Source organism: Telmatherina bonti, assembly GCF_933228915.1.
Source record: "Telmatherina bonti genome assembly, chromosome: 23".
Taxonomy (NCBI): Eukaryota; Metazoa; Chordata; class Actinopteri; order Atheriniformes; family Telmatherinidae; genus Telmatherina; species Telmatherina bonti.
Genome location: NC_136632.1, coordinates 20,557,175 through 20,570,054, shown reverse-complemented (window position 1 = coordinate 20,570,054; position 12,880 = coordinate 20,557,175). Strand labels below are relative to the sequence as shown.

The window sequence follows — 12,880 nt, the reverse complement described above, 5'->3', positions numbered from 1 at the left end:
GTTGGAAGCCTTTTTTTTTTAAAAAAATAAACCAAGCCATCGCTGGACCTCTGGAGGAGACTTGCTCCTGGTCAGTGTAGGTGATGTAGGACAGACAGGATGACAAAACACCTTCACTTCTAATCCAGCTTTTATGCTTCATTCGGTTCAGGCAGATTAAAAAAAACTCTTAAATTAGTGACGATAATATATAACAAATAGCATTATATGTAAACCAGTAAATGTCAAGAAGCCATTAGCTGAATGAATGGTCAGTCAGGTGAATCAATGGATAGTCCCCCTAAATTCACCTTTGGTTCTGTTCACTGCAAACACAAGTGAGTCAAATCTGACTGGTTTGATAAGGTGAATCATATCTGATCTGATCTGATCTTCTGACAGTCTGAACAGCCCGGTTCAAAGCCAGGCCACTTTCACACGTAATATTAAATCAGATAAGGATCTGATCTTTTTCAAAGTGACCCAATGTCACTTTTCATCCCACTTTTACTGAAGAGAGACAGACATCAGAGAACTGGTTCTGACTTTGTATTGGCAGAGGTGCAGATGTAGCAGCCACTGCTGCAAAAAAAAAGCCATTGTTAGTGTGTTTGAGGTCCAACTCTCATGGGGTTGTCACAATACTTCAAGTTAAAACTGCATTGAAAACATTATTTTAAAGCTTAATCAGTTTGAGGGTTAGGGTTGTAATAAGTCAGTTTGTTCTTCGTTGTTTAAACAAAGACGCTGCACAAAATGACAACACTGCCTCCAGCACTTCCTGTGGTGCTTTGCATCATTTGGTGCTTAGAGTTCTTATACTGTCTGAAAAGCCGTGGTTGGTAAATGGCGTTAAGTTGCCTGACCAAGCGGCAACCTCCGGCAGTCAAAAGTGAAGCCTATGCAGAAGTGCATAAAACTGCAGTTCCCCCTTCATCCACCAGGGGCTGCAAAACAGAGCAAATCTCCATAGACTCCCATGTTAAAAAGACCAACTTCACAGCAGAAATAAACATGTTTACAGCCTGGTTCAAAAATCCATTTTTAGTTTAATAGGTCAGGTTTACCTTCATGACAACTGTGGGGGGAGTGAATTTTTTTTCCTAACTCGTCTGTTTAAAAGTGATTTAATCTCGAAGTTCGGCATATTTAGGGGCGTGTCCTTTTGATTGACAGGTACTGATCTCTCGCTTCAAATAAGAACATGGAACAACCATGGTTTTTAGCCAGTTAACAACAGGACTTAGCTTTAGCCTGCTGACCTCCATTAGCTGGTTAGCTCCTGTTAGCTCTGGGTTAGCTTGGTTAGCTCTTAGCTACAGGCATCTTGGAGTTAGCTCAATGTCAATCATCCACCATGACGCTCACAGCCCCCCTCTTTACCCATATTTGTATTTTCTGGGAGAGACGACATGCATGCCCCTGCCAAGATGGTGATGGTAGGAACCGCACACCGAGCTTCAATTCAGCTCTTTAGAAACCTATGGGTGACGTCACGGAGGCTCCGTCCATCTCTCTATATGCAGTCTATGTCCCTGACGCAGCGTTTTATTAGCAAAGCTGTTACGATCGTTTATAATGCGACGCATCGACAATGACATTTCCCGTCGATTATTGCAGCCTTAGCTGGAATGAAACTCTTGACCACAAAACTACAAACGTAAGACAAATATTTGATTCTGGCACGTAGCTTTTTTGTCCCTCAGTGATCAGACACTGTAATCAGACACATTGCTGAAATCAGCTGTCTCTGCTTCCTTATGACACCTTATTCATATGATCTGCAAGTGGAGCAATGAACAGACGTGGAAAAGACGACATGTTTTTCTTACATCCCCATTTAATGGCTTGGAGGTTTGGGTTGCATTTTGTTCAGGCAGCAAGGCTTTCTAAAGTCGTTTAGCTGAAGGTTTCCTCGTCATTTTGGGCTGCTACCGGTTGTGTTTGCTGCTTCCTAGCACGTGTAAGGATGTAGTGCATGTATCTGATGCTACCCTCTCTTGTTAGGAAGATGCTTATGCTTTAAAACGTTTGGTAAAAACCAGGCAGTCAAAGTGCAGACCAGGTCCTCGGTCAGCACATCAGCACCAGCCGGAGGGGCTGCTACCACAGTGATGAACTCTGCACCTCAGCACATATCTACACCTGGAACTGATTAAGAAGCCGAGAGGAGAGAACTGTTCGAACTTCCTCGTTATCAAAACACATTTTGTTCTTTCTAGCTGTTTTACATCCACACCAATTTGTTTCTTTCAGTTTCTCATCCCTGTATTATAACTGTGTCCAGACTCTCTCACCCTCCTGTCTGGTTCTGGCAGGGGGAAGACGAAGCGGAGAGCGGATCAAAGTATATTTACAGAACAGTGAGGGTGAAATAGGGCCGAGACTGCAGCAGCGATTTCATTCACTCAATCTGGCAGGAAGTGGCTGACTGCTGCTGAAGCTCTTAAATCAGACAATTCGTCCGCTCTCATTTATTAAAAAGCCAAGAAACGCGCGCAAGCCTCAGCATTTAGAAGGAGAGATTATGAATTATTTCCACTGCTTCATAAACTAATGGTTAAGTAAAATAACACTGAAGAGGCTACAGAACAAAAACCCAAACAAACCTAACTTTAAAAAAAAAGGTCATGTGATGCCATAAAAATAAGAGTGTTTGACAATGCAGGAGAACAAACAACAAAAACAGCTTGTTTTTAAACATTGACAAGTAGTAAATACTGAAATATACATAAACATCCAGAAAACAGAAAATGAGCTAAATGGTTACTAAAAACAAAACAAAAAAATAAATTGCCTAGTGCAATTAAAACATTTTAAATTAAAATCATACTAGTTTCCACTTGTTAAGGCTTGTGAATAAAATAAAATCAAATTAAACAAAATAAAACAAAATAAAATAAAATGAAAAAAAATTAAATTAAATTAAATTAAATTAAAACCAAAGTAACTTTGCCAATAATTATTTTTGGCATTATCATTATAATAAATTTGAATAATTTAGCATGTCTTAAGATCTTAAATGTTGCCACAATAATTTAAATTGTTGTGGAAAAACTAACAAAACAAGAAAAATTTTCCTGAAAAGGAAATTTCCCAGCATCTCCGTGTTGTGTGCTGGCGTGATAAATGGACACACCTAGACGAGACTTGGACATGTGTAAGTTTTTCAGTGCTCATTCTCACCCATCCCGGAGTCCTTCTTGGTGCCGTCAGATATGATCTCTACGTGGTCTCCATCCACATCATAACTGAAGAAATCGTTGAGATACGTTTTTGACCTCTGACCCCCAAACACGTACAGACAGCGGTTTCTCTGATGGTGGAAAACAAAATAAAGAAATTAGAAAGATTAAATTACCCTCAGCCTAATAAACAACACCAACATCTGCAGCCGGACTCACGGTGTGGAACAGCATGCAATGTCCGATCCGGGACTGAACATCCTCCGGTCCGGCGTTGCACGAATCCTCCCGCAGGAGGCTCCACGTCCCTGCTTGGCAGTGGTACGCGTACAGACCACTGAACTGTGGTTCAGACGTCCGGCTGTCCTCCACGCTGCCGTTACATGTCAGGATGCGACCGCCAAACGTGTAGATCATGTGCTTTTCTGAGTCCATGCACATCTGCAGGAAGAGCCAGGAAAAGGGAAAACAGGAAGTGAGAAAAGGTCAATAAGAGTGCGAGGAAAGTACAGGACTGATTTTTCCCCCATGCAGATGTAAAATCCTGCTCCCGCGCAGCAGGAGCCGGCGCTGCAACTACCTGGTGGTCGAACACCAACTTTGGTCCTCCATCAGCCGACGTGTCTTCGCTGAGTAGCGTCCAGGTGTTGGCGTCAATATCATACCGGTAGAAGTCGCTTTTCAGAGACTTGCTGTTCCTCACGCTGGAGTCCAGGTAACGGCCCAGCGTGTAGATCTGCCGTCGCTGCGAGTCGATGCACATCTTGTGGCACGATCGGGCACTCGGCCCGCTCTGCTTGGCACACGTATTAACAGCCAATATGAAACCAACTTTGCTCACATTTTTGTTTTTATTTACGATTTCTACTCTTAAAGCCCACTCTCACCTCTTTCTCTGTGTCTCTGGAGATGCAGGCCCACTGGTTCTCCTGGACGCTGTACGCCCAGAAGTCCGCCAGATCCTGCGTGCCGTCCCAGCCCCCAAACAGATACACAGTCTCTGCAGGGCAAATGAAGCTGTCAGCATGTCTGCAAACCGTTCCCACACCTCCTCATGAACACATTGAGGAACACACTTTGTTTTGCTTCTATGTATCCAAGTAGCAGGCTTGATAAGACCTCTTATATGGTAGATCCACCTCTTCTATGGTATCTCACTCAGCACAGTCTGATTCGTTTGGCACAGTACGAACACCAACCAGACCAAAGAAGCCAACTCTCACCATGTGAAAGCTGGGGGTCTCGGTTCGCTTGTGCATAGACTATCCAGAGACCTAACAGAAAGGGACGCCTACCAACTGCTATAAGGCATCAAGAAAGGGAAAGATGTGACGCAGATTATTGTTTGGGTTGGAGGAAAAAGCAAAACCAGCGGCATTAGTTCAGATAGTTCAACTCCAGGACCAGAGTCTTGTGTGGGTTCGAATCTCGTTTACACATTATGTACATGTAAATCAGGGGTCGCCAACTCCAGTCCTCGAGGGCTACCATCCTGCAGGTTTTAGTGTTTCCCTTGTACAACACATTTGATCCAAGTCAAAAGGTTCTCCAAGAACTTGTTGTCATCTTCTGCACCTGCCAGTTAATGAGCCATTGGTTTGGGTCAGGTGTGTTGTACCTGGAAAACACTAAAACCTGCAGGATGGTCGCCCTTCAGGACCAGAGTTGGTGACCCCTGATGTAAATCCTCCCATTATCACCTTCATTATGTTACTTTTATTTATTTGCTCTTATATCTAATGTGATTCATGTTGTTCTGTCATTTTTATTTACAATAAATTTTTTAAAAAAAAGGAAAAACAACAACAGCAAATACAGTCTATGTAAAGCTTTATTTTAAGCTGAATTTGATCTTAAGATATATATTTATATATATATATATATATTTTTTTTTTTTTTTGTTTGTTTGTTTGTTTGTTTTTTCAGGAGACCTGTCCCTGGAAGAAGTACAAAGTTTGGAAATACTCCTGCAGGTGATCTCGGCATCTATCAGTTTATTTAAAAAATAAATAAATAAATAAATAAATAAATAAATAAATAAATAAATAAATAAATAAATAAATAATCATGTCCACAAAAATTAGCAAAAAAAAAAAAAAAAAATAAGGAGATATTTTACAAAACAGTCCATGACCAGCAATACATACAGAAATATTTGCCTAATGCAGTGGTTCCCAAACTTTTTCTGCAGGGCCCCCTTTTCATCAACGACAATAATGTCGAGCCCCCCCCACCCATCACATGGACCACAGATACATACTAAGAAACGCCTCTTTAGTTTTAGTGGCTGTATTGTAGGTATCTATAATTAAAATCGTGTCAGTACTATTATCCATTCTTCTGCGTAAGTATAAAACACTTTAAACCAGGAATCTCTACAAACGACTTTAGGTGAGTGAAGTTTATTATGAGGCAATGCTGCTTTAGTAAAACATCTTTTCTATAAATGATAGTTTATTTCTAAAGTAACCTGCAGGCTTTTCTTTGTGTTCAGGATGAAATGTACCCAAGTGGTGTTGTAACTTGTTTGGCTTCATACTTCATTATATGAGATGATAATATTTTGGTACATGCAAAAGAATGCATTCTCATTATTGCCCACCACTGATCATCATTATTATTACTGGTCAAGCAGGGACAGATATGTTCCATCTTAGTTTGTTCTCTTTTTTTTTTTACTACTTGAAGTCTCTCTTGTTGATTTGTCATCTTTTCTGATGAGTACTTTTACAAATTCATCCAGTGTAAAAACTCCCAAGTTTTATTTAGCCTTGCCGCACCCCCCCTGTGACAACTCTGGGTCCCCACTGGGAACCACTGGCCTAATGTGTCATTTTAACTTGATAAACTATTTGTGGGAATTTCACCCAGCAACTGTTTGAATTATTGGATGATACCAAAGCAGCAGTCTGAACACAAACTAAACCAAATAACTTCTCAAAATTCCCCAGATTCTCCTCCAGCCGAGGCTCGAACCATCGACCTTCTTGCTATGAGGCTGCAATGTTAACTGCTACGCCACCATGTTACACTAACAGTCGATATTATCAATAAATACGGTAAATCTCAACACCCTGTCAGAGGTACAAAATGCTGGAAGGTAAGGCAGGAAGGATAGAAAGTGCCGGTGAGTAGAGGCGTATGTATGTGTGTGTATATATAGGCCTGTGTGTATGTGTGCTTATGTACATGCATATGTTTGTAGGTTGTTCTCTTTCTCATTCTCTCTTTTTTGCCTTTTCTCCTTCTTCTCTCTTTTTCTCTCTACAAGGTCTATTTCTGTTTTCTCTTCTTCTCGATTCTCTTTCTGTCCTCTCCGGTCCAGCAGTACAAACGTTGTAATACAAACAATGATGCAAAATAAATAGAAAAATAAAGTAAGAATCCAGAATATCAAGGGGAGCATTGTGTCTCTTGGCAAAGTAAATTTGTCCAGCAGAACACAGCATCCACAAAATCTTTCTGCCTGCTTGAATCCTGAACAAGAGGGGGAAAAAAGTGCTGGTGAGGATGTGGGAGTCCATGTTTGGAACTTAGATCAGACAATAGATGTCGAACATGGATGAAGCCACGTTCACTGCTTGTTGTGTGACAAAATACTGAAATTATCCAGGGTGCCCTGCATAGCCATGTGCATGTTTTGCATGTTGTGACTCTTCATTGGAACCTTTAGGTTGCAGAAAGCAGGAAAAGCCTTAACTGAGATTAAACATAAACACACATAGATTTCATAATATATATAAAACTGCATGCTCTATAAGCAGACAACAGGAATACATGCTGAGTACAAAGAGAAAAACCAAGTATCTCTGTAAATAAAGGAGGAAGTGGACCAACAACAGCCCAAAAACGAAGATTCAATTGTAGTTGGTTTATGCTTTTTTTTTTTAAAAAAGCAGAAGATTTAAATGGGGGGAAAAAAACTTTTCTATTATATGACAACTTACAACAACAATAATAATAATAATAAAAAAACCTTCAGGACTTGTTCAGGTTAGGTTTTTGGGAAAGCACTGTAGGCCAGCAGCAACACAAACAAGACGTGATGTACAGTATATTTAATCACTTATAAAAAATTTTAAAAAAAAAGGGGGGGGGATTGTAAGATCCAGATACAGGCCCCTGCAGCTCCTGCAGAACTGACATGCTGCGATTGTGTCAAACAGAAATGAAGTTATGCCACAACTTCAAAACAGTGCAGGCCAATAGGATGGTGTTGGGAGATTATCACTAATTATCAGCAACTGGTTACGACACTATTATCTCTTCAGAGGAGATTCTTCTATATGTTTCATGTCTATGAGTGTCATAAATACAAGCATGACGGCAAAACAGCCTTACAGTTTCCAAGTAGGAGTCAAAAAGAGTCGGAAAAGACTGGATTAGGAAAATATCTCAGAATTACATTTGTTTAGCTGAAGGTTGCAAACATTAAATTCTGCATTCTGTCCACTGTTAGAGTATTGAAATGGAACCAAAAGAGGGTCAAAGGATGAGCTGGTAGGTTATTAACTATGTCGTACCCTGAGACTTCATGTTGAAACTAGACTGAGCTGTCCTGGTAGGTAGGTTCCTGGTAGGAAGTCTAGTTCCAGGAAGTTCAGGCCTTATGTTAACCTCTTTGTCTGTACTGGATAACAGCAGAGTGCCACTAAAAGCCAAGGAAGCTGTTTGGGGTGTTTTTGAATCAGTCTTGAGTCTTTGGAGTCACAATGGTGACGAGAACAATCCACTGACCTCCTTTTGGTTCGGAAGGAAGCGGGTCTGTGGTCACTGTACACGACTTGTTTGATTGACTGGATTTTTTTCCACTCTAGCTGGACACAAGCTGGGTGGAATTCTGGCAAGTGGTATTGTGCAACATCTGGCACAGCTGCAAGCTGCTATGTTGCCTGATGAAGATCTAAAACTGTAACATCTACGAATCTTAGAGCACAGTTTGCAGCTCTGACCTGGATCTTTTACAAGTCTGTCAATCTTCAGCAAATAAGTCCATTTATGTGATTACGGCCTGTTTTCTTTAGTTTTCAGGTGATTCAAGCAGTCGTGCCTTTTTAACATCCTATGGGGATTCGCTCTGTTTTGCAGCCAGCCCCTAGTGGATGAAGGGGGAACTGCAGTTTTATGGACTTGCGCAAAGGCTTCACCTTTTACCGCCGCTTGGTTTAGACCAGTGTTTCTCAATTCTGGTCCTTAAGACCCCCTGCGCTGCATGTTTTATAGGCAACCCTTCTTTAACACACATGAATGAAATAAAGGCTCGTTAACAGGCTGCAAAGAAGTTCAATAATCTGACTCAGGTGCTTTGGAGGAGGATCATGTCTGGAACAGGCAGGGCAGGGGGCCTGAGGACCGGATTTGACAAACACTGGTTTAGACACACAAATTAAAAATGAAACAACGATAAAAATAAAAAAAAATTCCTAAAAATCCAAATAAAGCAAAGCATTTTGAGAGAAGAAACAATGCAGAACATGGTTGGTCCGTGACAAATGAATCATTTGGGATGTCCCGTATCGACTTCTTCTATTGACTACACCAACGACACAGAGCGGTCAGTGTGCAGTCTGAAACGCAGACCAGAGGGATGCAAAGCTTTCCCTCAGCTCTAAGCTGCACACACTGCATCACTCTCACTTCAACACACACACACACACACACACACACACACACACACACACACACACACACACACACACACACACACACACACACACACACACACACACACACACACACACACACACACACACACACACACACACACACACACACACACACACACACACACACACACACACAACGCTGCTTTTGTGTCACACACAGCCAATAGGGAAGTAAACAAACAAGCTGAATTAAAATCTAGGAGAAAAAAAAACAAAGTTTTCACCCAAACAGCAGATTTAGTTTGTGGTTCGTTTTTTTTTTTTTTTTAAATGAAAATGACCTCAAAATGATTTTGAAGGAGAAAAGCTGGAGGTGGAGCAGAGCGAGGAGGGAGGGTTCATTTGATTAAACCGCATCAGAGCTTTGCATTTTCAGATTGTGGAGGAGGAAGTGAGTCATAGCAAAGTCATGACACTGTCTGCGCAGCTCTCACCAGTCTGGACGTCAATGACCATTTGATGTCCTCCCCTCATCCCCGGCCTGTTGTCATCGCCGTCACCTGGGAAGAGGAGAGAAGGGAGCAGAGAGGGGTGGCGTATGAGCATGGAATGGAAGGGGGATGACGGGAAGGAAAATGAGGGAGTGGATTAAATAAAAACACAAGGAGGGTGGGAAGGAAAGACAGCGCTGCTTTAGATTCACGTCCAAAAAGCTTGCAGTGTACAGATGGTTTTTCTTTAGTGATAATATTGGGAAGATCTCCCATTTAAATAGATCGTCTCACTGTTTGTGTCCTCTCGGCTGATTTCTTGGCTGCTTGTACCTTTGTTGCATTTCGGGATGATCTGACTCCACCTGGGCTTGTACTCCTGCTGGCTGATATACTGGTTAAACAAACCATCTAGCAAAGGGAAGAGGGAAATGAAGGAGCAATGAAAAATCATGTATTCATCTGCAAAGAGAAGGAAAACACTCAGGATGAAGCCGAGTGATACCTCTCACAGCTTTGTCAATGAGCTCCTCACAGGCGTCGAAGTCTCCCTGCAGCACCAGCCGGTCGTGAAGGTGGGTGAGCATGGGGTGCTCCAGCGCTATCCGAGTCTTCTTCTGCAGCGACTCGAAGGCCTCTGTGTAGTTGTGTTGCCGGAAGTGCTTGAGGCAGAGGCGGATGGCCTCCTGTTCTCTGTACTGATATGACACAGTGGAGACGGAAATCGATGAGCGTCAAATCTTTTCACAGAAACACAATTTGTCAGTCGAAACTTCTATTTCGAGCCTGGGTGATATTACATGTAAGTATCTGTGTTTTCTGTAGCTCCGTATCAAATCACATAGCCAATAGCACAGCAAAGAAACTCTAAAAAAGAAAAAAAAAAAGCAAATGATCAAGTTTCCAAACTTCTGCAACGTCTTTTTTTTTTTTTTTTTTATGCTACTCTGTCATATAGACACATATAGACAAAGAGACACATCGTGTACCAGAGTAGGGCTGGGTATCACCCCAAATCTGGTCGTAATTACAGATACTTATCTAACGTCGCCAATTTTTCTGGAACATTAAAAAAAAAAAAAAAAAATCTCATAACTATTTATATAAAACACCAAGTCTGTTTACATCACCAGCAAAATCAGATATCTGGGCGTAATTAGATTACTGTGATAATCTATATGACATGTCAACATGCACTTCTGAAATCTAATATTAGAAAGGTCGCCTACATTTATCAGTCCATTATCGGATTTATTTGGAGTAAGTACGTGTGTGGTCATTCCACTGCAGTCTCAGCGATAGCAGCTAAAGTCCGAGCTCATAAGCTCCTTAATACTTTACAGGTGTAGGTAATCAAAAGGTTGATGGGAAAAATCTGAACTTGGCGAAACAGACTGATTTTGGACAGAGAAGTGTCTTGTTACAGCTGTGAAGATGATCGATACGTCTTATTTACGATGTTTCTGATCATTTCCCAGCCTTACATTTTGAGTTATCTCAGCAGCAGGAGCCAATTTTGTCACAGGAAAAAGAAACTTATCAGAAGAAAAGTCCATCTCTGCCTTTTTATGAATCAATGGATTCATTCCATTTAAATAGATAGTTTTTATTTTTAACCCATCTCTGTGAATGAGTGTCTGAAATTACTAGTTCAGTGAGATTCAGTGATTTAGACTCATCAGAACAGCAGTATAGATAATTGGTGTCCTGTCGTCTTCATTGCTGGACATCTACAACTGCAGATACATATGCAGAGGACGCTATGTCCTCGTCCTCCTTACAGTCTCTTCTCTCTGGTGGACTTAAGATAGAAGGACAGGATCATTCAAGAAATAGATTCATCCCAGCCGCGATCAGATTGCTACATGGACAACAAGCCCCAGCTTCGGCCACTTTGGTTACTTATATTCATCATATTCATTATATTCATATATTCACATATTCATGTCTTATTATAATAGTGTAATTAAATGCAACTTTGGGTTTATTTTAATTACATTCAAGTTTTGTTCTGTTTTCTAAGCTGCACTTTTTTAAACTGTCTTAAAAAATACATAAGCTTTGTATTGTTTTTATGGCTTAAGATAAAAATGACTATAAAGAATCTTAAATCAGATTTACAGGGCAAAGTATTCCCGCCGCCTGCCTCCATATTTCTGCCCAACTTTTACTTCCGATGATGCTGCATTCGTTCCACCTTAAATGCAGCTGCTTAGTTCACCTAACTAAAGAGCTAAATGAGCTAACAAGGCTTTACTTCGCTTAATGTTGAATATCCCTAAAAAGAAATATGACTTCTGGCGCACATTTAAAGTTCTCGCTTCCTTATGAATCATTTAGCACCAAATAGAGCTACAAACAACAAATATCAGTGAAATACTGGTCACATAACAACCTTAATGTTAGCCACTAAAGACCTGAATAAAATAGAGTAATGGAGGGAAAAGAAATAAAGAGTTTATGGAACCGCTATGTGAAAGCAAGATTACAACAAACTCCCAGTGGTGTTATTAACCAGCTAACAGCTGTTATGGTCTGCGATGTGGATTTTAACATCTTGAACCAGTTCAACACACAACTTGCTATGAAACTGTAGTTAAAAGAGAGATGTGTCGCCCACCCACTGGTGCAGCTGCAGATCAGCCAAATGTAAGCGAGTGAGAATGAAGCTGCCAGTCAATGTCGCTGTCTGAGCTCTCACATAATATACCGCATTTCCATACCATTAATACATGATCCAAAAGAGGCATACACCACAGAAAAGTAGGGCAGAGTGGAGTAATCAGTCATATCATGCTTGAATATGACCCATTCTATCTTTTTTGCATGCTCTCTTTCTATTATTTTGACCAAAGCATGTCAGCTCATCCATACCACAGGTGGAGGGCTTAAGCCTCCAGGTGTAGATGATCCCTTACAACCTTTGTTTAGAACTTATTTTAGTCATAAGTCCACAACAACAGTCATTTGTTGACATTTTTAAATAAACCTGTGGCTGATGTTTCTTTAAACTTAAACTAAGAATTATGCTGAACTCCATGCAGACATGCACATGGAAAAATATTTGCTGTTTATTCTTTAAAGGTGGAGTATGTAAGATTTTCAATATTTTCAAAATAAATTAATAAAATAACTACAATCATAATTAGATAGTTTTTTGAACATGTAGGTTCCAGTCTGTCCATATTTGATGCGCTATTAAATTACAAGTTTAATTAATGACAAATGACAAAAAAAAGCACTGTTTTTACTGGTAGGCAAACATTTAAGAAGGGTCTTTGTCATTAATTAAACTTGTAATTTAATAACACATCAAATATGGATATACTGGAACCTACATGTTTAAAAAAAAAACTAATTATGATTGTAGTTATTTTTTTAGTTAATTTATTTAGAAAATATTGAAACTCTTACATACTCCACCTTTAATGCAAAGCTTTCTGTTATTAACAGTCAGCAAAAACAATAAACAAACATTCTCCTACTTAAACTTTTTTTTTTTTTTTTTTTTTTTTTTTAAAAAGGCTGTAAATAAGCTACAATTAAAAAAAAAAAAAAAAATTATCAAATCCAATGTTTTTCCTGATAAAGTAAAAGAAGTGAAGCATCTAGAAGCAGA

General features: G+C 40.1%; 1 protein-coding gene across 4 annotated transcripts in view; it reads right to left on the bottom strand.

Annotated features, from left to right (window-relative positions):
* Positions 1-12,880, bottom strand: part of mkln1 (muskelin 1, intracellular mediator containing kelch motifs) — a 37,507-nt gene that overhangs the window by 14,778 nt on the left and 9,849 nt on the right. The window contains exons 6-12 of one of the 4 annotated variants that reach the window (XM_079262831.1): positions 9,767-9,959; positions 9,556-9,672; positions 9,265-9,330; positions 4,052-4,164; positions 3,745-3,960; positions 3,384-3,605; positions 3,166-3,295 (exon numbers count right to left, since the gene is read on the bottom strand). In XM_079262831.1, the coding sequence (XP_079118957.1) occupies positions 3,166-3,295; positions 3,384-3,605; positions 3,745-3,960; positions 4,052-4,164; positions 9,265-9,330; positions 9,556-9,672; positions 9,767-9,959 (1,057 nt within the window). The remainder of the gene's footprint in view (positions 1-3,165; positions 3,296-3,383; positions 3,606-3,744; positions 3,961-4,051; positions 4,165-9,264; positions 9,331-9,555; positions 9,673-9,766; positions 9,960-12,880) is intronic. The other 3 variants (XM_079262832.1, XM_079262833.1, XM_079262834.1) reach the window with 3 other exon arrangements.